Source organism: Tribolium castaneum, chromosome 3, assembly GCF_031307605.1.
Source record: "Tribolium castaneum strain GA2 chromosome 3, icTriCast1.1, whole genome shotgun sequence".
Taxonomy (NCBI): Eukaryota; Metazoa; Arthropoda; class Insecta; order Coleoptera; family Tenebrionidae; genus Tribolium; species Tribolium castaneum.
This window is the reverse complement of record NC_087396.1, coordinates 14,837,145-14,861,307: the sequence shown is the minus strand read 5'-3', so window position 1 is coordinate 14,861,307 and position 24,163 is coordinate 14,837,145. Positions and strand designations below refer to the sequence as shown.

At 35.9% G+C, this 24,163-nt stretch overlaps 6 protein-coding genes across 9 annotated transcripts; 4 read left to right on the top strand and 2 right to left on the bottom strand.

The window, feature by feature from the left end:
- Positions 1-7,314: 7,314 nt before the first annotated feature.
- LOC100141526 (protein mothers against dpp) lies at positions 7,315-8,286 on the top strand. Its single transcript, XM_008197775.3, has one exon. It carries the CDS (start codon positions 7,315-7,317, stop codon positions 8,284-8,286), a length of 972 nt encoding a protein of 323 aa, XP_008195997.1.
- Positions 8,283-9,178, bottom strand: Arl2 (ADP ribosylation factor-like 2). Its single transcript, XM_970532.4, has 4 exons — positions 9,017-9,178; positions 8,820-8,930; positions 8,610-8,772; positions 8,283-8,564 (listed from the first exon to the last, which is right to left on the bottom strand). Exons 1-4 carry the CDS (start codon positions 9,079-9,081, stop codon positions 8,349-8,351), a joined length of 555 nt encoding a protein of 184 aa, XP_975625.1. The 5' UTR covers positions 9,082-9,178; the 3' UTR covers positions 8,283-8,348.
- A 1,187-nt stretch (positions 9,179-10,365) lies between these two features.
- On the top strand, positions 10,366-11,049 carry LOC103313727 (hypothetical protein). The gene is made up of 3 exons (XM_008197774.3): positions 10,366-10,622; positions 10,673-10,786; positions 10,840-11,049. Exons 1-3 carry the CDS (start codon positions 10,523-10,525, stop codon positions 10,938-10,940), a joined length of 315 nt encoding a protein of 104 aa, XP_008195996.1. The 5' UTR covers positions 10,366-10,522; the 3' UTR covers positions 10,941-11,049.
- A 1,126-nt stretch (positions 11,050-12,175) lies between these two features.
- LOC100141605 (uncharacterized protein) lies at positions 12,176-17,487 on the top strand. 3 transcript variants are annotated; one of them, XM_001816441.4, is made up of 5 exons: positions 12,176-12,385; positions 14,643-14,852; positions 15,210-15,314; positions 17,056-17,181; positions 17,322-17,487. In XM_001816441.4, exons 2-5 carry the CDS (start codon positions 14,681-14,683, stop codon positions 17,423-17,425), a joined length of 507 nt encoding a protein of 168 aa, XP_001816493.1. In that variant the 5' UTR covers positions 12,176-12,385; positions 14,643-14,680; the 3' UTR covers positions 17,426-17,487. The 3 variants fall into 3 exon arrangements, with proteins under 3 accessions (XP_001816493.1, XP_015837546.1, XP_015837545.1); XM_015982060.2 differs by lacking the exon at positions 12,176-12,385 and adding an exon at positions 12,455-12,897; XM_015982059.2 differs by lacking the exon at positions 12,176-12,385 and adding an exon at positions 13,543-14,330.
- A 69-nt stretch (positions 17,488-17,556) lies between these two features.
- On the top strand, positions 17,557-18,307 carry LOC103313726 (uncharacterized protein). Its single transcript, XM_008197773.3, has 3 exons — positions 17,557-17,766; positions 17,868-18,032; positions 18,083-18,307. Exons 1-3 carry the CDS (start codon positions 17,706-17,708, stop codon positions 18,193-18,195), a joined length of 339 nt encoding a protein of 112 aa, XP_008195995.1. The 5' UTR covers positions 17,557-17,705; the 3' UTR covers positions 18,196-18,307.
- Positions 18,212-23,895, bottom strand: LOC664529 (patj homolog). Of its 2 annotated transcripts, none has more exons than XM_015982057.2 (3): positions 23,271-23,895; positions 20,171-20,896; positions 18,212-20,120 (listed from the first exon to the last, which is right to left on the bottom strand). In XM_015982057.2, exons 1-3 carry the CDS (start codon positions 23,517-23,519, stop codon positions 19,128-19,130), a joined length of 1,968 nt encoding a protein of 655 aa, XP_015837543.2. In that variant the 5' UTR covers positions 23,520-23,895; the 3' UTR covers positions 18,212-19,127. The 2 variants fall into 2 exon arrangements, with proteins under 2 accessions (XP_015837543.2, XP_015837544.2); XM_015982058.2 differs by having other exon boundaries at positions 23,243-23,382.
- Between the last annotated feature and the right edge of the window lie 268 nt (positions 23,896-24,163).

Sequence of the window (24,163 nt, the reverse complement as noted above, 5' to 3'; positions counted from 1 at the left end):
CAGAGATTTTGCCTTTCTCTTCGTTATCATCACCAATTTCTCGTTTAAAACTTCGTATCTCACTTTAATACTTTGAAGCAGACATGTGATCAAATTAAAAGTTTGAAATTCGTAAAACAAGTCTCCCATAGGACTAAACCAAATACTTGACAGCGCTATTTTTGCTATGAAATTCGACCAACTGTACAACTCATAAGCACAAAATATGAGAAACAGTATTTGTTTCAAAGTGTATTTGAAATAAAAGTTTCCCCAAACGCTTGTTTCAACTCTTCCTCTGTTGCGTAATTTCACATCAATTTGTTGAAAATTTTTGATCATTCTTTTCCATGAGTGGGCTTTCAAAAGTGAAGATTTAACAATTGTCAGAATATTCAGTGCGACTGTGTTTATTATTACCAAAGTGAAAGTAAATTTTTGAGTAAATGAAAATGTTTTCCACATTTGAAATACGTCTTCATCTTTTATCATGGTCACGATCCATACTGTTTTTATCACAATTAAAATCATCCCATGTATTTTAGACAATAACGGACGTATTGTCACATTTTTATCAAAATCGTAATATGGCGTTATCTGCAAAAGATTCAAGAAACTCCACAAAGGGCGTATGAAGTTTATGTCTTTTATTGATAAATGAAAAACCATGTTGTTTACTACAAACATCAAACATCTGAATTTGGGTTCTAATGACTGAAAGCATTAAGACTTGCATTAAAATAATTATTTGTGGGACATCAACAACAAACTAATTAAAGCAGATGTATTGTCATTTAGAAAAAAATCCTTAAATTTTTCTAGACTTTATTACATTACGTTCGTGTATAATCTTTTTTATTAAATTGGTTTTGCTATAGAAGAACAGTTCTGGGCAGTCACATTTTGATATTGACTTTCGTTCAGTTGCAGCGTTATAATTAAGTAAGTTGATATGTTGGCTAGAAGACTGAAAACGATGCTTTTATTTAAAGTAAAACACCCATTTGTGCTGAATTCTTGCATAAAAAATTTTGAATGTTCTATCAACTTATCTAAGGCTTGTAAATTAATTGAATCATGCAGAAACTCTTCTCTGATTCGATAACACGATTGAAGAAAATTCTTCGCTTCTCTAGCAGTTGCATTTATCGAGGACAAAATTGTAAGAAAATTTAGCTAAAAAAAATTGCTGAAACCGATTTGTTTCAAATATTTTTCTTTACCAGTATTTGTAATATGATACAAATGTTACCGATGATCATGTTGTGAAATAAAGCCATTTCCGGTTGTGTCATTATTCCATAAACAAAGAGAAAATTTAAACAACTCACAGCACCCACTCCAAAATGAAACAGCATAAACACAATCGGATAGCCAAACAACTCGTTAAAGATTTGAATATTTTGGCCCAGGATCCGATAAATTTGCATAAATTTCTTCACTTCGACTTGATTCATTTTTTGATTCGAGATATGTATCAACTTCTTATTCAAAGTCTTATACCTAACTTCAAAACTTTTGAGTAGAGCCGCCATGAACATTATCAAGAAGAATTCGAAGACCAAATCCACGTAACCAGTTTGCAAAAAAATCTTATAAAACGGCATGTCTATAAAAATTGACCAAGTATATATCTCGTGCCCCGTAATGCAGATGAATGAAATGTGTTTCATTATAAACACACACAGGAAGCGTTTTGACAAGTAATGTCCGTTTTTTTCGTGTTTTCCGAAAATTTTGTCCACCAGGCGCAAATTTTTGAACAAGTTTATCCATCTACTGATGTCCAAAAAAGCACTATTTGCAATTGAGTATGTACTAAATATGATTAAATTTGATATTAAAAACACCATAATGAATTTTTGTGACATGACGAGACTTTGAGCCCAAATCTGCATCAATTTTTGATCCGTGCAAGTAAATACAATAAGTGATATCCTTATCAAAATCAAACATGTTGCATAAAGTTTTGCCAAGAACGGGTAGCAAATTATATTCTTCTTGAAGTCATACCATGGCACCACGAGAAAAGTGTTTAGAAAAGTGCAGTAGTAACGTAGGAAATTTATATCTTCTAGTAAATTAACGCTCATGTTAACTTTGTGTTGTGAGTAATTCTAGTGGCTCAGGAACATCACTATACGATTATAATGATATTGAGTAATTTATTTAATAACCAAATATTGTTCTTGTTTCTACTCAAATTAACCTAAATAAATATTTATCTTTGTAAATTACATACCTACTTCAGGTTTTTAAGACGTTAATTAATTAATTAATTTCAGTTTACACAATTTTTAAACAACATTCTGCGTCTATCATTACGAACAATTCTGAGCGGACACATTCATATTCTTGTATTGACTTTCATTCAGTTGTATTGTTATAATTAAATAAGTTGAGATGTTGGCTATAAGGCTAAAAATTATGCCTTTATTGAGAGTGAAACATCCATTAGTGTGGAATTCTTGTAAAAAATATTTCGAATGATCAATTAACTTTTCTAAGGCTTGTACGAGTAAATGAACTGTATCGTCTAGGAATTCCTCTCTGATTCTATAACATAAATTGAGAAATTTTTTCGCTTCAGCTGTAGTTGAACTTATGGACGACAAGAGTGTGACACAATTAATCTACAATAATACAAATTTAAATTCCAGATTTTCCAAAATGCATAATGCTTACGAGCATTAAAATGAGAATGGATAAATTAGCCACCAACATGTGGTGAAATAAGGGCAGTTCCTGTATTCCAATTATAATATACACAATTATAAAATTCAAACAACTGACACATGCCGTTCCATGATGAAATAACATCAGCACAATCGCGTAACCAAACACCTCATTAAAAATTTGGATATTTTGTCCCAGGACTCGGTAAATTTGCATAATCCTTTTCACCTCTTTCTTGAATTTTTGCGTAGACAAACACACTTGCAGTAATTCATTGTTGAGGATTTTGTATCTGGCTTCAAAACTTCGAACTAAGGCGGCCATAAACATCACCAGCAGAAATTCAAAGTACATGTCTTCATAGCCAGTTAGCCAGAAAATCTTGTAAAGGGGCATGTTCATAAAAATGCCCCAAACGTATAACTCGTAGGCCAGAATGCCAACGAAAATGACATGTTTTATCATAAACTCATAAAGACACCGTTTGGGTAAATAGATTTCTTTAGCGTCATTGTTTCTTAAAGTTTTGTCCACCCAATACAAATTGTCGAACAACCTTGTCCAGCGGTTCGAGTCCAAAAAAGCAGAATTTATAACTGAGTAGATATAGATTAGGGCTAAATTTGTAACTAAAAATATGACAATAAATTTTTCGGTAATGAACAGCTCTTGTGAAAAAAGCTGTAATATTTCTTGGTCGCGACTAGCCCATAAAATAAGTAGTAGCTTAATCAAAATCAAACAGGTTCCGTAAAATTTGGCTAAATATGGATTGTACATGGTGTTCTTGCTGAAATCATACCAAGGTGCGATGAGGAATATGTTAAGGTAAATGGAGTAATAACGTATAAACTTTATATCTTTTGGTAACTGAACTTTCAGACTCATGTTTGCAACGGAATTGTTCTAGTGAGTATAGAGACGTGAAATAAAACACTTAGTTGTAATTAAATGATCAATTGATTGTTATTGTATTTATTCATTAAGTATATTACTAAGCTAAATACGATAGATGTTTCAGGCCAAAGCGCCTATTGATTTGATTCGCTGCTGTTTAACTGTATTGTTATGATGAAATAAGTTGCAATATTACTTATGAGACTAAATACTAGATTTTTGGAGACATTAAAAAATCCAGCGGCGTGAAAACCTCGAAAATATTCTGCTGACGAACTAGCTATCTTTTCCAAAGCTTCAAGTTCTTTGGAACCTTGCGTAAAATTTTCCTGGTATTTCCAACATAAATAAGTAAATTTTTTTGCTTCCTGAGTTGTCGAGTCCGTGCTTAAAACAATCATTGCTATAAAGTACTGAAATGTAGAAATCACAGCTTGTGTTTTAAAGTCAATATGTGAAATTATCTTACGGGTATTACGGTCAGTAAAGACATGTTACAAAGAAACATTTCAATATTAAATTGGCCTTGTCCATTTATGGTGTACAAAAAAGCCCCGTTTAATGCACTAACAGTCTCTAAACAGCAGTCGAAAATTACCAGGATTATCTGATAACCGAAGAGACTGTTGAAAATTTCCACTGTGTCTCCAAGAATACGATAATAGTTTGCGATGTTCATCAACTCTTCCACACTTTTCGACTGTTCACAAGCCGTTTCCAGTTTTTGATTCAAATCCTTGTACCTTGATTTGAAACTCCTTATTAAAATATTTATCAAACTAATTAATAAAAATTCGTAGTAGACGTCCATTAGGCAGCTGTTGAGAAAGGTTTTAAAAAACGACGTTCGTTGCATTGTACCAAAAACTTGAATTCCGTAAGTCGAGTAACATAGAAACATAACTTGTTTCAGCACAAACCAAAAATAAAAATTCTTCATGAGTTTGCTTTCTTTTTTCCCTTTATTTTGCAAGTTTATGTCGATGTACTGTAAGTTTGTAAATAACGTCCTCCACTTGTCGACATCCCAAAATGCAGATTTGAATATCGTCACTGTCGTTAAAATCGACAAGTTTGTATAAATAGCAAACAAGAAGATTTTTTCGGTGCAAAGAAGACTTGCATAAACTGATTTCAATGCATCGTCTTGTAACCAGTAAATAACCCAAAGAATCTTCACTACCATCAACAAGCACGCGTAACATTTAGCCAAACTGGGGTAATATTTCTGATTCGTTGGGAAATCATACCAAGGAGTGATGAAAAAGATGTTCAAATATTTGACGAGTGGATTAATGAAAACAATATCTTTGAGTGATAGTTTGAGAATCATGTTCATCGCGCACCACTAACTACGGTAATCTAGGGGTTGAAAGTTGGAATAGGGGTAAACAGTAATATAGGAAATTAAACAAGGCGTGAGCGATTAGGTTTTAATCAGCAAAAATCATGTAGTAAGTGGGGTGACCAGAAAAAGCCCACACGCAAAATGCGCACAGGAAAAAAAACACAAACATAAGAAAAAGACCCACAGAGAAAAATGCCCAGAAAGAAAAAAGCCCACGTCGAAAAAATCTTACATAGAAAAAGCTCAGATGAAAAAAGCCCACACAGAATAATGGTTACAAAGAAAAATGCCCACACGGATAAAAACTCACGTAGAAAAAAGCTCACACACAAAATACTCATATCAAAAAACCCACAGAGAATAAGTAATTACGTTTCGCCACTAGTTCCAGTTAATTAATAAATTGTTTTTGTGTCTTAATCTACTTTAATAACTCAATGAAAAAATTAATTTTATGGTACTTTTTTCAAATTCATGATTGGCACTAGTGCGGGGAGTTGTTGTAAAAGCGTGCCGATACCATTCTTGTTTAAGAATTATTGAAAAATACACTATAAATCTTTTGCATTAGGTATCACAAAAAAGAAAATCTTACTTTTTTACCCTAAACCTAAACGTTACGTTGTGCACTTTTGATAATATAGTTAGCGGTCTTTACCTTTTCAACATTCCAAGTACTACAGAATCGTAAAAAGTGGATAATCTAGTCTTGTTGGCAACACATTTTTCGTTTTGTTTCCGCTTTCGTATAGAGATTGCATCAATTATCTAAATTCTGATAAAATGATCATTGTCAAAAGAGTATCTGTGTTAGCTATAGCTGGGTATAGCAATTCGAATATTGCAGCAATTTTCTCGAAAACTTAGATATTTTAAAACAAAAACGTTTCAAATGAGTCGATTGTAATATTTACGGACTGATTCAATTGTAAATGTTTTATCATTTAACGCTCTCAAGGTGCCTTAATCCTAAATTTTTTATTGTTTATATTTTTCGAGCTAATTTTTATCAATCCAGTTCAGCGGTTTTTAAAACTTGGAACCAAAACAATTTTTTGAAAAAACTACATTTTCGATATACAAGAATTTTACTTTACGATACTTCTTCCTATCCCTATTCAACTGGAAATGTTTGCTAAATCATTCCCTAACATACAGTATAATTTGTTGATATTCATAATTTGCGACAACAAATTATTTATTGCAAAAGGAATAACAAATACCGAAAGATCACTCAGTCTAGGTTTAAGCTATACGTCGAAAAGCTGGAATCAATTTACCAATATTTTAAATTTGTAAGTAAAACAAAAAAATAAAACAAATAAAATTGAATTGTCTTTGTCTAAAAAAGGTGAATGATTACGCTTTTGATTATTTTAATTTACTCTTTTCTTGAATAGGATAAAAAGCAAAAACTGATTCTAAAATATTAAAATATTTTTATTGTCATCCGAATAAAATAATAAATCTACCCATGCTTAAAGAGATTGTTTTTTTCCAGTGAGTTAGTTTTTCCGTAAACTTTTTTCTTAAGGTCTTTTTTCATGTGAGATTCTTTCTGGTTGGAATTTTTTCATTGTAGGTATTTTCTGGGTGGGCTTTTGTCTTTATGAGGTTTACATGTGGGGTTGGTTCTATGTGAGGTTTTTTCAAAGTGCTATTTCTATGTGGGCTTATTTCTGTGTGAATTTTTTTTAGTGTGAGCTTTTTTCAGTGTGACCATTTAACTTGTGGGCTATTTTGTGTGGGCTTTTTTCTTGTGCGTATTTTTGGTGTGGGCTTATTTTATGGATTCAGTAAATGGTACCAGAAATTACATGCTAATTACTAATTGGCCTTCGCCTCATCTTTTTTTTTACTTGTGTACAACCACACGGACTACCTGCTATCTGCAGACTAATTTTTTAGGCAGTAACGAGAGCAGTAAATGTTTCAAAAGAAAGCATGTTGAACAAATAGTTAAACATTACAAATAATTAAATAGAAAGTTGTCATTTACCTAGAATTTAGTAGAAAATTTCACCCTTATTAATCCCCAGCCAAGGGCAATTTTACCTGACTTTATGTTTACAAGAGTATTAAAATTTACATAAAAGTTGAGATGCTTTACTCAGTTTAAAGCTTGCCTTCACTTAACGTGGAACTCACATGTAGTAGTGCTTTTTCGTAAGTTTTCCATTTGAGTAGGTGTGTAATTTTTTTTAATACTTATTTAAACTTTTTTTAAACGCTTTGTTAATATAAAGCTTCTTTCACCATCGTTTTGATAATCATTTAATGAGTTACAACTTTTATAACTTACTTTTTATTAATGAACCAAAAAAAAAATTAAATACAACAGGTCATAATAATTCAAATATTGTTTTTTTTTTCTTAGGAAAGGCGAGAATATATTGCCGTTTTATTAAACAACCATGTTTGCGGCCGGCAAATCATTGCCGGATGCTTCTTCCGTTTACCACGAAATTTCGTGTCGTCTCGGCGACGAACAATCCAATATCGAAAGACACCTTTACAAGCTCCTCGACCAGTTACAAACCCGAACTGACTTGTCCGCCTACAACCCCCATAAATGCCTAACCGTGTCTCGAAAACTGCCCTCTTCGGAATCTCGCCCCTTTCAAGTGATCCACGGCCAAGTCTGGCGATGGTCGCACTTACGGCGCAGTCTCTCCCACCTTATTTTCGAGCTGCAGCCGCGAAATTTCTGTTTTTCGGCCCACCAAATGGAGATTTGCCTCAACCCGTGTCATTACAGACACCACCGACTGCTTCCACCCTTGGACCCAGTTCTAGCGTCCCCGGTTTGGGCAACGATTTATTACTACGAGAAGGGGTCGCGAATTGGGGACGCGTTTCCTTGCCAAGGACTCTCCGCTTGGGTGCATTGCTTACAAGGAGGACCGCAGCGAAACGACAGGTTTAATTTGTTCGAGAAGGAAAATGCGGGACGCGAGTGGACGGTGAAAAATACAAGGCAGCAGATTGGGAGAGGGATTACTCTGCACTATGTTAAGGGGCAGATTTACGTGCAGTTGTGGTCCGATTCGGATCTCTACGTCAATTCGCGGTTTTACAATCGGCTTAAAAACTACCCGGGTGGTACTATTTGTAAGTTGTCGCCGTTTCGGTGCAGACACATGAAACTGTTCCGTGATGACGAATTTCACGAAATGTTATCTGCGGAGGTGGCAAAGGGTTGGGAGGCTGTTTACAGCTTAGCTAAAGTGTGCACCGTTCGAATCAGTTTTGTGGAGGGTTGGGGTAACGAAGTTGGGGGGATTACTGAGAAGCCTTGTTGGCTTGAAGTGCGCTTTCTGCGACATCTGGAGTGGACCCAAAGGACTTTGACGCAAATGGGGGCGCCATACAAACTACACTATTAATATTTTATGTCTTTTTTATTAAATATATTGTACAAAAGATAAATATTTTGATACAGAATAAATTAATCCAAAGTGAAAATTCTTGCTGCAATATCGTCAATTAACCAATCCATTCCTTTCAAAAGATTTTCGCCCGTAACAGCGCTACATCTCGCTATTTGCCAATGGTGGGTTTTGATTTGATCCAGTCCGAGAATTTCACGCAACTCTTCAGGGGTGCAAGCCCCTGGAAGGTCTTGTTTGTTTGCAAAAACTAGAAGAGTCGCGCCAGCTAATCTCTGAAAAAAAAGTAGTACGAACATGTTTCATACAAATTTATGTACCTCTTCTTGAAGTAAAGTGTGTAACTCAGCTTTACAGTCCTCAAGACGTCTTTTATCAGCACTGTCCACCACCCAAATAAGACCATCTGTGCATTCAAAGTAATTTCTCCAGTAGGAGCGTAGTGATTTCTGACCCCCGACATCCCACAAATTTAAAGTAAAACTAAAACACTTTATTTTGAAAATTCGGAGTGTGAATAGCAGACCTACCCTCTGTGTTCCAAGGTTTTGATATTGAACCCCAAAGTAGGTGAAATCGTATCAATTGGTTCCCCGTTAAACCTTTTCAAAATTGTCGTTTTCCCAGCGTTATCTAAGCCTCTAAATTATAAAATTAAGAAAAACAGTGAGATGTTTTGCACAAAAAATGAGTTTTTTGAGGTTAGATCTGGACGATAAAAGGATACAGCATCAAAATTCGCATTTCTTTTTCTTTTTGCTTCATTTTCTTTAAAACTGTGAGAAAACCCATTTTGTATTAAAAATTATTAGACACAATAAAAAAATTCGAAGACTTATTATTTTATGACGTTTGAGATTTTCGACATCTGACAGAAACGTCACATTACCGCCAGAACGTATGTTGTAATTTTACACACGAGTTTTGGTGATTGCCTACATAAGTTTGTTGTTCAACTACAGTAAAACCCCGTTTATTCGCAAAAAAGTTGCCACATCTGAAGCGAACAAGAAAAAACACCAATCATAATTCGAAGTGACTCTTTGTTAAAAAAAAGAATAATAAAAATGATTTGATATTAAAACCTTTTCAAAAAAGATAAACAAATAAACTTGTAATACAATCATTAAAAAATACAAAAATGTGCTTCTTTCTATCATTTTTGAAAGCCATCCTGCGTGGACGTTGTGCATACACTGTAGGTACTTTGAGCAAAAAATTGGCTCGTTTATCAGGCAAAACTATTTTGTTTTAAAAAAAATTACCTGGTGGTAATAGATCAAAATATTTACATAATACGACTAATTCGTATAATGAACAAAAGTCGCTTAATTTTTTTACCACGATTTGTTATCTTTATAAATTTTGTAAATAATCAAATCTCGAACATTCATTCGTATGATGCAATTTGTTTTATAAAAGCCTGAAGTGTTTTTTTTTCTGAATCATGTGTTTCAATTTTGATTGACTCTTTTATTTAAACGAAGTCTAACAGCTTCTTAGCTATGATCGTGCTTAAACTATAGGTTGCTTAAACTAATTGTTGTCAAAAGAGCTAAATTTTTATGTTAGATATGTATACTTGCTTCAAAAAATGATTTCGCAAAATACTATTATCTAAAATTATTGTTGGAAATTTCATTTATTCCATAACTGTATTTTTAGGATTATCCAGTAAACGAATCTAAACCCGCCCCTGCAGATAATGCTGATGTACTGAAAGTATCTTGAGCAGATTACACAATTATTATTTGACTGATTAAGTACTCAATCTTGAATAATAAAACAATACAAAAATGTGATTCTTGATTGATTAGCAAAATATTTTCCTGAAAAGATAAGAAACAAAAAAGTAATTTTGTAAATTACCTACTTTTAGTGTTTTTAAATAAAGGTTTGGTGTGTCGGGTTTTTTAAACTTTGTTTTATTTACTTTTAGTGAAAATAAGACAATAATTTTCGTAGATGTTTTGTATAGGTTTCAAACTCGGTTTTAAATTAAACTAAGTGCTTTAACTAGTCTCTTGTAATTGCTGGATTTTGAATAACAATCCCATAGTTTTAACAAACAACTACCTATTACCCAATTAACTCGTCTACCTAATCTCCTCCACTTCGTAAAAAATTCCATTACTAAAGACCATAGCCACTATCTAGATGCATTTTTAACAACTTTTTCGATAACACACCCATTTAAAACTGCATCCAGACAAGTCGCCCATCTAGTCCAACAATGGCCACCCTCACAAAAATATTTGCTTTTATCTTAACCAGCTGTTTTATCCTAAGTGTGGCGTTAGCCAACGCTCCAATTTCACGCTCATCGCGAAGAAGTAAATCTCATTCGGACAGAATCCTCGATGATTGATATTCTCAATTTCAGTCCACATCCCATTTTTGGGCCTGGGCCCACGCTGCACTGGATGTCCTCCGCATTACTGTGACGACGACCCGGCCATCATTCACGGCTATTGTTGCGGATGTGCCAGATTTTTTGGTAAGTGTAGTGGGTGTAGGTGGACCAGGTGCGAACAAATGGAAATGTTGCAGACGTGCTGCCCGTCAAGTGCGGAGCTTTCGTGGACTGTCCTCTGAATACTTATGATTTATGCGAAGATTACGAGTATATGATGTATTGTTGTTGCGAGTGATTTCATCGATTTGGGTTTATCGAAAAATTGGCTTTAAAGAGTGACTAACTGTAATTGCAATGTTTTAATAATTGTATGTGCAGAAAAAACACTGGTAATTAAAATTAATTAAAAAACTTATTGATAAAAGGCGAATTAGCAATGCAATTTCCTTTTTTACCTTTCCTGATTATTTCATCGACTGTTTGAGCAAATCAGCGACTAATTGCATTTGTTAATAACGTGACTGTTTTTGTAACACTAAGATTAAACACAGGGAAATTTTCTAATAAAAGTGAAATAACCGAAGACATTACCGAGCTTTCCAGATGTAGGCAACCCCGGACACCAGCTGTCTTTTGGTCTCTTTCTAAATTACAAATACAGCAAAACCTCTCAACAACGGACACCGATGGCAAATCTTGACTTGTCCGTTGTGGAGAGTTGTCCACTAATGGAAGGCGAAAATTTAAATATATGTTACGTCCTACAGAAATGTCCGTTATTCGGAGATGTCATTAAGGGAGATCTCATTGTAGTACAATTAATAAAAAATGGCGTAAATACAGTGCGTTTATGAAAAAGATTTAGGTAGTAATCGGTACCTACTACAGTTTTTTGAATTTAGTAGATAAAATTGGTTGATAAATAAAGTCCTATTAGGAAAAGTAGAGGGAAAAGTTTAAAAAGGAACGTTATGACCTTTTTCTTGTGTATAAATATTTCTAATCAGAACATAAAACCTAACAATGTTTTAACATTTTATTCCTCATTCCATCTGATAACAATATCATTTTCCAGTAAGTAGGTGACCAGCGCGAATAAAAACAAACACACTTCACCTTCCAAACTCTAGTGCAAACAAAAACAAAATTGTTGCAACACGGCAAAGCCGCAACCTTAAATTGTGGTCGTTTTTTCGTCTTTTACGACATAGACACTCGCATTTTGCATTAACGCTCCGATAAAAATGAATTGGTGCAAAAAATGCCCTCGTTAGTTGCACAAAGAGCGTAATAATTGAACCACCCTCCGTGCCACGACCTCGCAATCACCAATCAATCCACCGGAAGGGTAGGGTTTATGACGTGTACCATCACAGGTGAATACAATACCATTATGTAAGGTATTTTCGTGCCTGATTGGAATACGGATTTGTTAAATCGCGATTATCGCCGGTGCGTTATGACTTCCCCTTCCCTGCTGGTCTTTTCCTCTGGGTGACCATTGCCGTAACGCACCCATAAAAATTAATAATTTGCAATAAATATGCGTCTTTCGCGCGATGTGTCGTCTTGTCATGCGCGATAGAAAAACTATTCGCAACTAGACTCGTATTGTCATTGGTGATAAAGCGTCGGTCAAGTTGGCTGTGTGTGTGCGGCGCGTCGAGACGACCGGTCGTGTCTTTTCATTGGTGCGTTCGTCCATGTGGTCGCGACGGCTGACACTGATTGTGTATGAAGGTGAGTGAATAAACGGATTGAGTACAATTTTATGTATCTCGTAGATAAGGAAAAACAAGGTGAAAAACAGCGAAAAATAAAAAGTTCAATAGACACAACAATCAAATGTTTACGGGACTAACCTTCACAATAATTGGGAATTTATGTATTATTTTCTTGTTCGGCGCATTTATTCCAATTTTAAATTCATTATGCAATTAAGTGTGTCACAAAGGAAAAAGGACATGTATTGTTGATTTACAAAATGAAAATCATGTAGTATTCAAAATTTCCACCGTGAACTTCAATTAAAGTGAAACTGAGACGGTGTCGTCAGCGCTAATTCAAAAAATTCTGACTTAATTGTCGTGTTAGGTCTACAAGACAGGCACGATTTCTTTTTTCAAATCAGTCGAGTAACTGTCAGATACACGTGCTGGTATTTCGAGTGAAGGCCCTTGTAAATAAGCAGGTGTCCGAATTATTATGGCAGATGCGTCTCACATGTAATGATCGAGGGACATTTTTTCCGGGTAATTATTATTATTATTACTGTTTCTGCAGTGACATCATCACTGTTAAACTCTTTCTCTAATTGAAGTTATTGCATTTAACAGGAATCACGAAAATGTAACAAGAAAACAAAAAAGCTAAATGATATTAAATAATTTAAATAATGTTACTTTCTCTAATAAGCGCTGAGAACGTGAGATATTGCAATTAATACAATTTTTTTATTTCACGACAAACCTATAAAAAACTAATTTTCATTGTATAGTACATGCAAGGTTACAATTGTTATCTTTTTTTAATAAATAAGCAGTAACAATAGTAAGTAAATGATATTAATTATTCATCCAAAAATTTTAATATTCAAAATATTTAAATTTTTATACTTATTTGAAATTTTAAAGAAAATGTTAATTATTTTACTTGTTTCAACATTTTCGAGGCAACATTTCTTCATGCAGGTATTTCTTAAACAGTTTTGCTAATTCGTCTTAATTTAAAATCGTATAGTGAGAGAATTAATTCGTGCAGCTCATACGCGATATGAAAAAACTCGTTTCTATTTCGGTTCCTTCCTGAAAAATAGTAGTATATCTTCGAAAAGTTTTAATCTAAATCTTTCTTAAAGTAGCTAAATACTGCATTCGTTGTTTACAAGACGATATCTCAAGAACTCGCCACTTTCTTGTCTATTTTTAATGCGAGTTGTTTTCTGGTAATGCAACTAGCTAATTTAAAATTGAGGTAAAAAATCAGTTTGTCTATATGCCTCTTAAGCTATTTTTTAACTCATTTATTTGCTGTTTGAAAAAATATTTAGGCTTAATGGAAATCTTGAGAAAAAAGTGGCGTTGAATAGACACAATAATATACTGAACCGCTTATAGTCGGGTTTATTGAAGCAACTTATAACTTATTAATTATTATTATAGTTTGTAGTTACTTTTTTCTATTTCTAGAAACCCCAACCATTGATTGATTTAGTAATTTTCTCAAATTCACAGGGATTTTTCTTGTTTGTGGTAAGGATTTCCACTTGGAAATTTCTTTCATGTTTCATGCAATTACGAAGATATAAAATAAATTGCTAATGTTGTAAGTTTTATGAATAAAATAGAATAAGAATCAATTTTTCTTCACCCACAGGACACGATTTTTACTATTTTGTACGTACCTTTTTAGGCTTCAGGCATTTGCTGGGAAGTAAGATAACTTAATCAGTTGTTAACTCGAAAAATAAAAAAATCATGAAATTCTGTAAATATGGACCGCAAATTAGGCTAACTTCCTTGTCAAACATTTATTTTTTAGCATCCTTTCTTAGGGAAACATACCATAATGTATTTGTATGTCCGTTCAATTAATTACCATCGAACTCGTTCATTAATTTTTCAGAGAAGAATCAATAGATTCTGTTAATAGAATCTTAAGTTCACGACCCCTGATACAACATTAGGTAACTCACCTTTAACTTTTCCCTTGCAATTGTTACTCAATTATCCATTTCTAAATATTTACCATTTCACTCAACAGCGTGTCAATTATCTCATTACGATTTAATTACTTAAAAAAATAAATTTTATTCTAATAACTGTTAAACGATATATTTACACGCCAAGGTATTTTTATTTTATTTTTTACTACTTGAAACTCCTTGACGTCATTTCGAACATTCCTAATCCTCTATCGCAAAATTACTCTTTCACATGACGCATCATCCGCTCCCCTGGCCATTAGCAGTCAAGAGCCGTAATTTCTCCACTTGCAGATCCTCTCTAGTGCCTCTCCCCAAGCCAAAAATGAAAAATGCTGGGAATAGTCTTTGGATACACCGTGGCCTTTTTGGTGCTAAATCTGGCGCAAAGCAGCCCAATTGTCGAATATGATAAGGGCTACCGCTACGAGGAGTACATTGTGGAGCACGAAATATCGGCCACACAAGCGAGAAACGCTGCCCTTAGTATCGATCTGAACTCCGGTAAGTCTTGACCAACCATAACTCACAACAGCCGCAAAAGATCGCGGGATAAAAGGGAAGTGCACGCAACCCATTGACATCGTTTAAGAACACAAAATGCGTCTTTGATCCATTATCGACTAACCCACTTGAGGGTTAAAATTAGATCACGAAGAAACCAACAATTCGGCTAAAGTTAGTCCAGTTTCGTTTTAATGACTGAAAAACGGAGTTTTACACTTCAGACGCAGCCTTGATTTGAGTTAATTAAGCGCTCAATTAAAATTAAACGAAGAATTTCCAGAAGAAAACAACCACACCCGGATAAATGAGGACAAGTGAAAATAACAATAAAGTTGTCACAGAATTTTTTTGCAGTCGCTTCACCGGTCGGATGCCAAAAATGTACCAAAGACGAAATCAAATATTGCTTGGGCATCGATCTCATTTCTGATCACTGTTGCTGCGACAGGAAGTACCATGGTAAGTAAGTAAGGACGAACTTCCCGCACAAAAGCTAAGTCAATTTTTGTACGCGATTTAAGACAATTATAAAATGTATGAAAAATTATGTGGTCACTTAAACATTTGCTGCGTCACTGCTCCTTGACGACGGAGCGATTAAGTAATTTTTCTTAAGGTTTACAGCAAATCATAAAAAGTAAATAACTGAATTACAAAAGCAGAACTTATAAATAAAGTAAAAAACTGAAAGAGAATGTAATTATGAAGAATTATTGTTTGACAAATAGTTGCTATCGGGACAAACGCCCATAAATCGATTTGTTTTTTTAAGCTTTTACTTCTTTTGTATTTACATACCTACCTTAGCATGTTTATGCATGTTTGACTTATTAAGAAATTAAGTAGCTATATTTATATAATGTGTTTTTAAATGGTTCTCATCTAGTCGTCTGTGAATTTTCCATGTAAAATCAGAAATGCCGCTTTATAGAATTCATGACAGGCATTTAGACACCGAATATTACCATTCTCCATTTATTATGTCTCCAATTCGGAAATAATTTCCGATAATAAAAGTGTTTTTTTTTTGCACGGTTTAACAATTTAGTTGCATTTTAACGAAGTTTTTAAAAGAAATTAATTGAATTTCTCAGCTGACAGATTTGATATTTATTGACAGAGGATTCAGTTGAACAGAACGGCACATTTTTTTACATGTTAACCAAATTCAAAGTTAACTAGATGAGCATAATTTAAAAACACATTGTATTAGTAAGTTAAAACCACGAAGTTCGAAATATACGGCGCATTATCATTCACAAAAAATTGGGAAATACTGAAATGTGAATAAAATGACATTCTATACCTCTTATCGGTGTTGTATTTTCTAAGGAAATAAACATGATTAAACAATTATTATCATATACCCGAGCCTATACTGTCCGTATTTTGGTAAGAAAATATTAACAGAAAAATACGATGAGATGGTAATTTCCATTTCTGCAGCCCACTGGATCACAAAAATTAAATAAATGTTCCATATTTAAAATTTGTATTCTGTTTTCGTAGATTAAATAAATCATTTTTATTTCCCTTATTGATTTTAACAATATTCCGAATTGCATTAGATTTCTCGTCGATTACGTATTTCTATTGCTTAATTTAGAAAATCAGTAAATTATCGACTCCAAATCCAATTTTTGTAAAAAATATGCGTAACGCAAAAAGTTTTTTGTTCAACCGAATGACCATGTCGTGCAATTACGAAACTCATGATTGCTGTTTACTAAAAGAAATAAAAATTTAGAAACAGACAACAGTAATTTTCCATTAATCAGCTTATGAAAAAAGTCCAGAAACTTACTCCAGTTGCTATTTTCGTAGACGCCTTTCTACCAACATGATTATTTTAATGGTTAGAAGTGTCCTTATTAAAAAAAATGTGTTGCGATATGAAACGTAGTCAGCAGTCGGTTCAAACCGCAGACCCGAGTAAATCCATTTAAATAAGCGCTGAAATTCATACCACTGGAGACAAATGAAAAAATTGAACAGTGTTCACTTTCTTGCTAATTACCATAAAAAATAAGATGACGAAGTTTTAAGAAGTTCAAGTTAGTTAATTTTATTCACAGCAAAGGCCAGGTGCGGTGTTAGCAAACTAATAAACCTCACATTCCCACATGGCATCTTGTGACCCTTTCAATTAACATATTAACTGACGCCTCCAGCTAATCGCTGAATCACAATTGTTTTGCAGAAGTGTTACCGTTTATCCCCCACACGTGCTACTTGGGCACCCAAATCTGCAAGCCGGTGGTTGGAGACTGTGCGGAGTACAGCCGACTGCGGACCTGCTGTTGTGATAAATACGCCCTGCAGAAATGTAAGCCCCAAATAAACTTCTCCTAATTGGGAGTGTGTTGAAGACGGTCACGCGAACCCGATTCAACAATAATCACATCGTTGGTCATACAATTTAACCGGTCGTTCACATTTACATAATATTGATTCGGGCTTTTGCAGGGAAGAAAAAGTCCGCGGGGGTTCGTTCACACGTCAACAAAGAGATAATTACCTTGGCACTGATGGTGCAAATTGTGTACATACTTGTATATTATCACCTTTAATTACTACCAAAGCAATATTAAGGCTGCACAGTATTATTATAATAAACCTTCTGGTTACGTAACTCTTGTTTATGTTTTTTACCCGTCTGCTCTCCCAATTAATTTATTGGAATGGCTCAATTTCCCCGTTACCTGTTGTGAAACTCATAGTCATCCCACAACACAAGACAGTAAATTATACAAGAAATCGGGCAGAATACAGTTAGACGACAATGTCTTCTGCATTTGGAATGCTCCTCAAGCAGTTTCGTTCCATCATCCCGACGTTTAGTGCAAGAAAATGAAGTTCTTCGTGCCGCTACTACTAGTCGCGCTATGCGTCATCTACGTCCGCTCTACCAGTGAGTATTCAATTATTTCAATTAATTACGAAAGGCTGTAAAAATTAATAATGCAGCGAATGATTCACAACTTTTTGTCCATAATAAAATAAAAATTCCAGCGGTTTTCACAAACAACGACGTGGACGGTCCTCTGGGTGTAGGGCAACCCTACGCCCTTAGCTTCAGAAGGCGGTGTCCGCTTTGCGACTCCTCGGTTTATAGCTACTGTAGCGACAAACTTTTCCACGATTCTTGCTGTTGCCACAATCCCAATAACCCTTACGGTATGCATTTTCAATTCGTTTCGAATATCAATCACAGTGAGTAATTATAGATCGCCTTCCATACCAATGCCAGTTTGCGGATTGCAGTTTCCTTCACGCCAATACTTGTCAAGAACACAAACTGATCACCGCCTGTTGCTGCACCAGCGTCTATTTCAAATAATGAAAAACTCTCAACATAATAAATATAATTTATTCATGTAACGTCACTTACATAATTTATTGTAATTATGATTAGAGGATAGTTTTTTGTAAATAATGAAGCTTGAACAGTGTCTAAGAATAGTAATTTCCGGTGGGACCTAATTTAATCATGCAACAAATCAAAACCACCCCCCAGTGACTCTATTTAACAATTTGAGGAGGAACTCTTCATCAACTCTGGCAAGAATCGATAAATATTCCGTCTCGAGTTTTAACTCGAATCAAGTATTTTATTATTTATCCTATTTTTACAATACGATCGATTTTTTATGTACACATCACACACCAAAATTAAAAACTTAGGCCAATGAACTTATCACATAATAACCGCCATATTGCTTAAATATTGACCTCCAGATTGAGTTGTTTAAAATCAGTCTTAACAAAAACAAAATCACAACAAAACATGGCACGAATATCAAGATTCAGACTTGTAACACATAACACCACACAATTATTTACACAGTGTAAGTAAAACATCAAGTGTATTCAATTCCTTATTTAGATCAGTATTGTGCATAAATTCCATTGTTACGTATTGATTTATGGAAGAACCTGCTTGTAGAAGAAAACTGATCGAAGCACTAGTGACCGGACTCCGGACTATACAAGCGGGGACTTCCCCCGTCTATCGCCTACCTTCATTAATTCCTGATATACCTAGCGACTAGAGCGTTAAAAAAGTGAAGTGTCTGGACACTTTAAAACCTCATCAGCTGATATGCGTATAAAATACATACGAATTTGTGCCCTTGAAGCCTTACAGCTTATAAATTCGTCATCTAATCACCTTAACTACGGAAAAATATTCGAAAAGGCAGCAGTGATTGTGCTTATCCAAAATCCAAGTACTAAAATATTGTTATTTACAATTGTCGAAAAATTGTCGCTTCAAGACCCTATCGTACTGACGTTTTCGCTGGCTCTGGAACTGGGTAACGGTTTGGAGATACCTAACTTGACAGGACCGGGCAGTGTCCCTTTCAGCGCCTGGACCGCCTGGTCCAGGGTCACATTTTTGATTACTTTGCCATTAACACTGATCAGTCGATCACCTGGAGTGATGCGGCCGTCGTGCTCCGCCGCCCCGTTAGGCACGAGACTCCGCACGACTATGACGGTCGCTTTGGGGTCCAGAGGGTCCTGGTAGTCCAGGATCGAGAAGCCCAAACCCCGATCGGTTTTGAGCAACTCGACATACTCGACCTCCTCCGACCACATCGCCAAGTTCGTCACTTCCAGCGAGCGCGATTTGGCTTTTTGCAAGCTGGGCTCGCTGGTCACGGTCACGGTGCTCGAAGTGTTGATACTCGTGTCGCTTAGAGCTTTGAGCAGGCGTTGTTCCGGTTGGGGTAAGAGGTTTTTCAAACTGCCCCCCAGGATGTTCCGCGCTTCGAAAGCTTCGCGGTCTTGGGAGGTGTTGATGACGCGGTTCTCCTCGTGCTTGCGAGCACAGACCAGGCGGACGGTGCTCGGCAACTCGCGGAGGATCTTGACGACTTCCACGTGCTTGATCCCGAGGAGTTTTTGGCCGTTTACTTCCAGGAGTTCGTCACCTGAGCTGAGTTTGCCGTTTTGGCCGACGGGGCCTTCGGGGAGTATGGAACGGATGTAGTGATGGGGACGTAATTCGATGCCTCCTTCCACGTCGACTGTTCCCTCCAGGCTTATGCCCAAGCCTTTGAGTTTTGTCAGGTTGGCGACGACGATTTCAGTGTCGCTGCCGATTATAGCCTCCCATTTTTTCTTGGTGGCGGTTTCTAGATCGTCATCGGGGTTCGCCTCGAAGTCTTCTTCGATAAAGATTTCTTTAGTTTCGAGGTTTTGCTCGTAGATTTCGCTATTGACGCTCACGACGGACTCACCTTCCGGCTCGATCTGGCCCTGAAAACCCCCTCTTAACTGAGACAAACTAAAACAAGGTGAAACAATACCTCGGCTGCTTCAATAGGTATCCAACTGAGAGTCGTTTGCGAAGGCGAAGGTGGACTCAAATCCTTTTGTTCCTGAATAGCTAACGCTTCTTGTAATTGCTCGAACTTGGGCCCTCTCAAGTACCTCTCCAAAGTCAACACAACTTTCCCTCCCGTTTGCTTAATCTTCTCCACAGCCTCGTAATTCGTAAACCCTTGCAAAGACTGTCCATCAACTTCCACAATCCTATCGTTAGTATTAATCTTTCCGCACTTAAAGGCTTCGCTGCCTTCGTTCAAACTCTTGACGAAGATTCCACTGAGATCCTCCCTCTCGCACACGTACCCTGCTATCGTAATCCCCAGCCCGTATTCGTTTTTTGTCAGTTCTACGGTGAAGCGCTCCGTTTCTGGAAGAGTGTATTCAATGTCGGCGGGGATGATCACCACTTGACTCTCGCTGGTGGGCGAGAAGCCATTCGTGTTATTATTGTTGTTGACAACCACGTCTAAAGAATTGAAACTTGCGGGGTTAGCATCGATGGAATTTACGTCGGTTTGTTCGAGGTCGTCGCAAGAACCGCGGTCGTTGTAAGCGTAGAAAGAGGAGTAGCCGTTTTGTTGGAGCTGGCGGTCGAGCTCTTCCGGATCGGTGAGGATTTTTGTCGGAACTATGGGAGCCGAACAGCCGAAGGACTGGAAATCCGCGGAAGAAGGCTCAACAGGACGTGCGACCACCATCCTGACCTGAAAAGAGAGGCCGGTTGACGGAAAGCTCCTTTCAGGACGTACCACAATATAAAGAATTTAAAATCATTCCTTGTAAAGAATTTTTCCCATTTAAGGGAAATTATAACTCATGAGCACTCAAATAAGTGTAAAATTGTTTCGGTTGATTAGTTTCTGATACTTGGTAATCTAATAAAAAACATGCACTCGACACAAGTGATAAAAGCATTCGAGATATAGTGAACAATAACGACTTCTTCCCGAGCGGTGAAGCAGGATGATGCAAAATCAATGTCGATTATGACAAAATTTCAGATAAAACTAATCTAAAATTTCATTTTCAGACGGAAATAATTATAGCACTTGAAGGGGAACATAAATCAAGTTTCATATTTTTATGATTTTTTGGTATGAGGCGTGTCAAAGTGATCGCCTTTCGTAAATAGCGGCATGAATATTTAATGTGCTAAAGCACAAAAGTACAGATAAATTGGTTCGACGTTCACACAAATATTTTCTTTACTATTACAAAACATTATATTCAATATTTCCCCTTATCTGGATGCTTTCGCGACTCATATTCAAAGTTTTTCCTTTTAACGCCCGCCGTCTTTTATCCAACTATCGATTTACTCTGATCACAACAAAAACATATTTCACGTTCTCGGCTTTACATAATCGAATAACGTTCCAAACAGGAAAACACCGGCGTCAAAAAACTTTTCACGCCTTCCAAACTTCACAAATAATAAAATAGAGAAAGTTACAAAATTAATAAAAGCGCACACATGGAGCCACAAGACATTTTTTATGAATGAAGTTTCGATCGCCAGTGGACTCCAGTTTTATCATGACGTTGCTTTGTCTTATTAAACAGTCAATGGTGTCACTTTTATTGCGCAAAGGGACAGCTTGGGTTAAAAATAACCGGCTTTTAAAAGTTGGAACGAGAAATAACCCACAAACACGTACTTGGCCTCATTATGTTTTCCACACCCACTAATTGAATATTCCCTCCTTTATAACAAAACTTCGAGGGAAATTATTCGGATCATGACTTCATCCGAGTTTCCGACAGGAATACATGGCTAAATTCACGCCAGAATCACTATCTCATTTCAGTTTTTTTTATTTCAATGAGTATTAATACGAGGGGATTTTAAACATAAACCGGAATTTGCTTAAAAGTTTTCACTGAAACAAAATCCACGAACTTTTCCTCTACCATTATGTACATAGGCCATCCTTTTGGTAGTTCCAAAAACTTCTTCAGTGAAGTTTTTTGGCCGAATGCGTAAGCAAGTTATGCGCAAAATTTTGCTCATTGTCATTGTGGAATCTAATGTTCTCCAGTGCATCCCTAGGTAGTTCAAAAAACAATCTTTCAGTTTAATTTTTCCAGGATTCAGGAATACACTCTTTGCTGAGAGATATTTTTTATGAAAATGAGAGCTTAATTTTTCAGATACAAATAAAAATAGTATAAGGGACATTGATTTGAACAATTGTCTTCCAAAAGATCCAAAAAAAAAATACAGGATGAGTCAATATTTCTGACATGTCCCAAGATGCAACCAAAAATACTAATTTCACTTACCACTTGGAGACACTTGTTTATTTTTTAAAAACATTAATTAAATCAACATTGGGTTTTAGCTTTTAATAATAAATAAAAATTTTAATAATAGTCCATACTGAAATTTTAGCAAAACTGCTAAAACAAACTGGACAATACCCCGAACAATGGATTACTTTAAAAAAAAATTTATGATTACCGATCTGGTCTGCTGGAATCAATATTATTGGTTGCATATTAACAAAAATTCAAAAATAACTCACTATTGACTCACCCTGTATAACCCCCTAAGTCTCCCAAAGTACAAAAGTCACGTTGTTTTCGTCAGAATTTTTAGATTAGATTGTTTTTTTTGGATTCTGAAGTGAAATGACGAATTCATCAAAAGTTTTTTTAAGTGTTTAAATCAATTGAGAAGCTCGTCAAATTATGGTTGTGACAATTTTTTAGTTTTAAAATTTTATCAAACATGTATAAGAAATACACAAAAATAAAAGTTATTGTTAAGGTGCAATGAGTAAAACAAGTTAAGGAGAAATATCGGATAGAAAGGTTCAAGTTGTTTCTGTTTGAATTAATTAATTCGTCCAAAAATAATATAAATGGGAAAAAATATGATGCAAAATGTACATACTAAAAAAGCATGCATTTTGAAAAACCCGATAGGGTTGCGAACTTTAAAAATGCCTTCGCATGCTCGTCGTCATTACGTTTTTCGGGGCAATTGCCTAACAAACGACTACAACCTATATGGACAACACAGTGCACAATGTTAAGTGATATCTTACATATTGGTGTATTAAAAATGTTAACCACCTGTGCCCCAGCCTGCCTAAGAACGGTGGCAACTTGGTCGGCGGCGAGCCCCCTTAAATTGACGTCTCCGATCTGGAGGATGTGGTCGCCGCTCTGGAGACGGCTGTCTTTGTCGGCGATGCCCCCTGGGAGGATGCTCTTTATGACGACCCCCGTGCTTCTGCCGCCGACGATGCCGAACCCCAGCCCCGAGCCATCGTTCACCAAGTCGATAATCTCAACTTGCGACCATTCCGTGCTCAACACCATGATGTCCTCGCTCTAGCCGCATCTCTCAAAGGGGCCCCTTCGAACTTGGCGCTCTTCCAACGGTGGCCGATTAGGTTATGTCCGAGACGGTTGATAAAGCGTGAACGGCACGCCGGCAATCACTTTTTTGTCGATCCGAAGTCGGGCAGACATCGCGGAGACTGGCACCAAGTGTTTTTGTGGTTATCTGAACGAGGCCATAGTTCGACCAGAGAACAGAGGAGAAGCGACGCGGACAGAGAATTCGTGAACACGACTAAAAAGTGGGGGGCGCCCTCAACGAACTTTTTGAGGCGCGCGATTTGAAATAAGCATGTATATTGGAATAGTCATTATCTCGCTACAATGCTGCTTTTTTAATTGAATGTTATTGTAATTTAATGAATAAAAAGATAAAAATGAAAAGTTGTTCATTAACCCAAGAAAAAAATTAATAAATTGCAATGTTGAGCTGATTCTAAAAAATGGTGGTAACGCTGAAAGCATATAATTTTTTTTGCTGTGGAATAACTGCAATTGGTTTTTGATAAAAACCTGTTGCAATGATTTTAAAAAAGTTATAGGAGAAGCCTCATTATTCTGACAAAAAAAAAGGTAGGTACATATTACTTAGTGAAATAACTAAGTAGCTATTAAAAACTCTT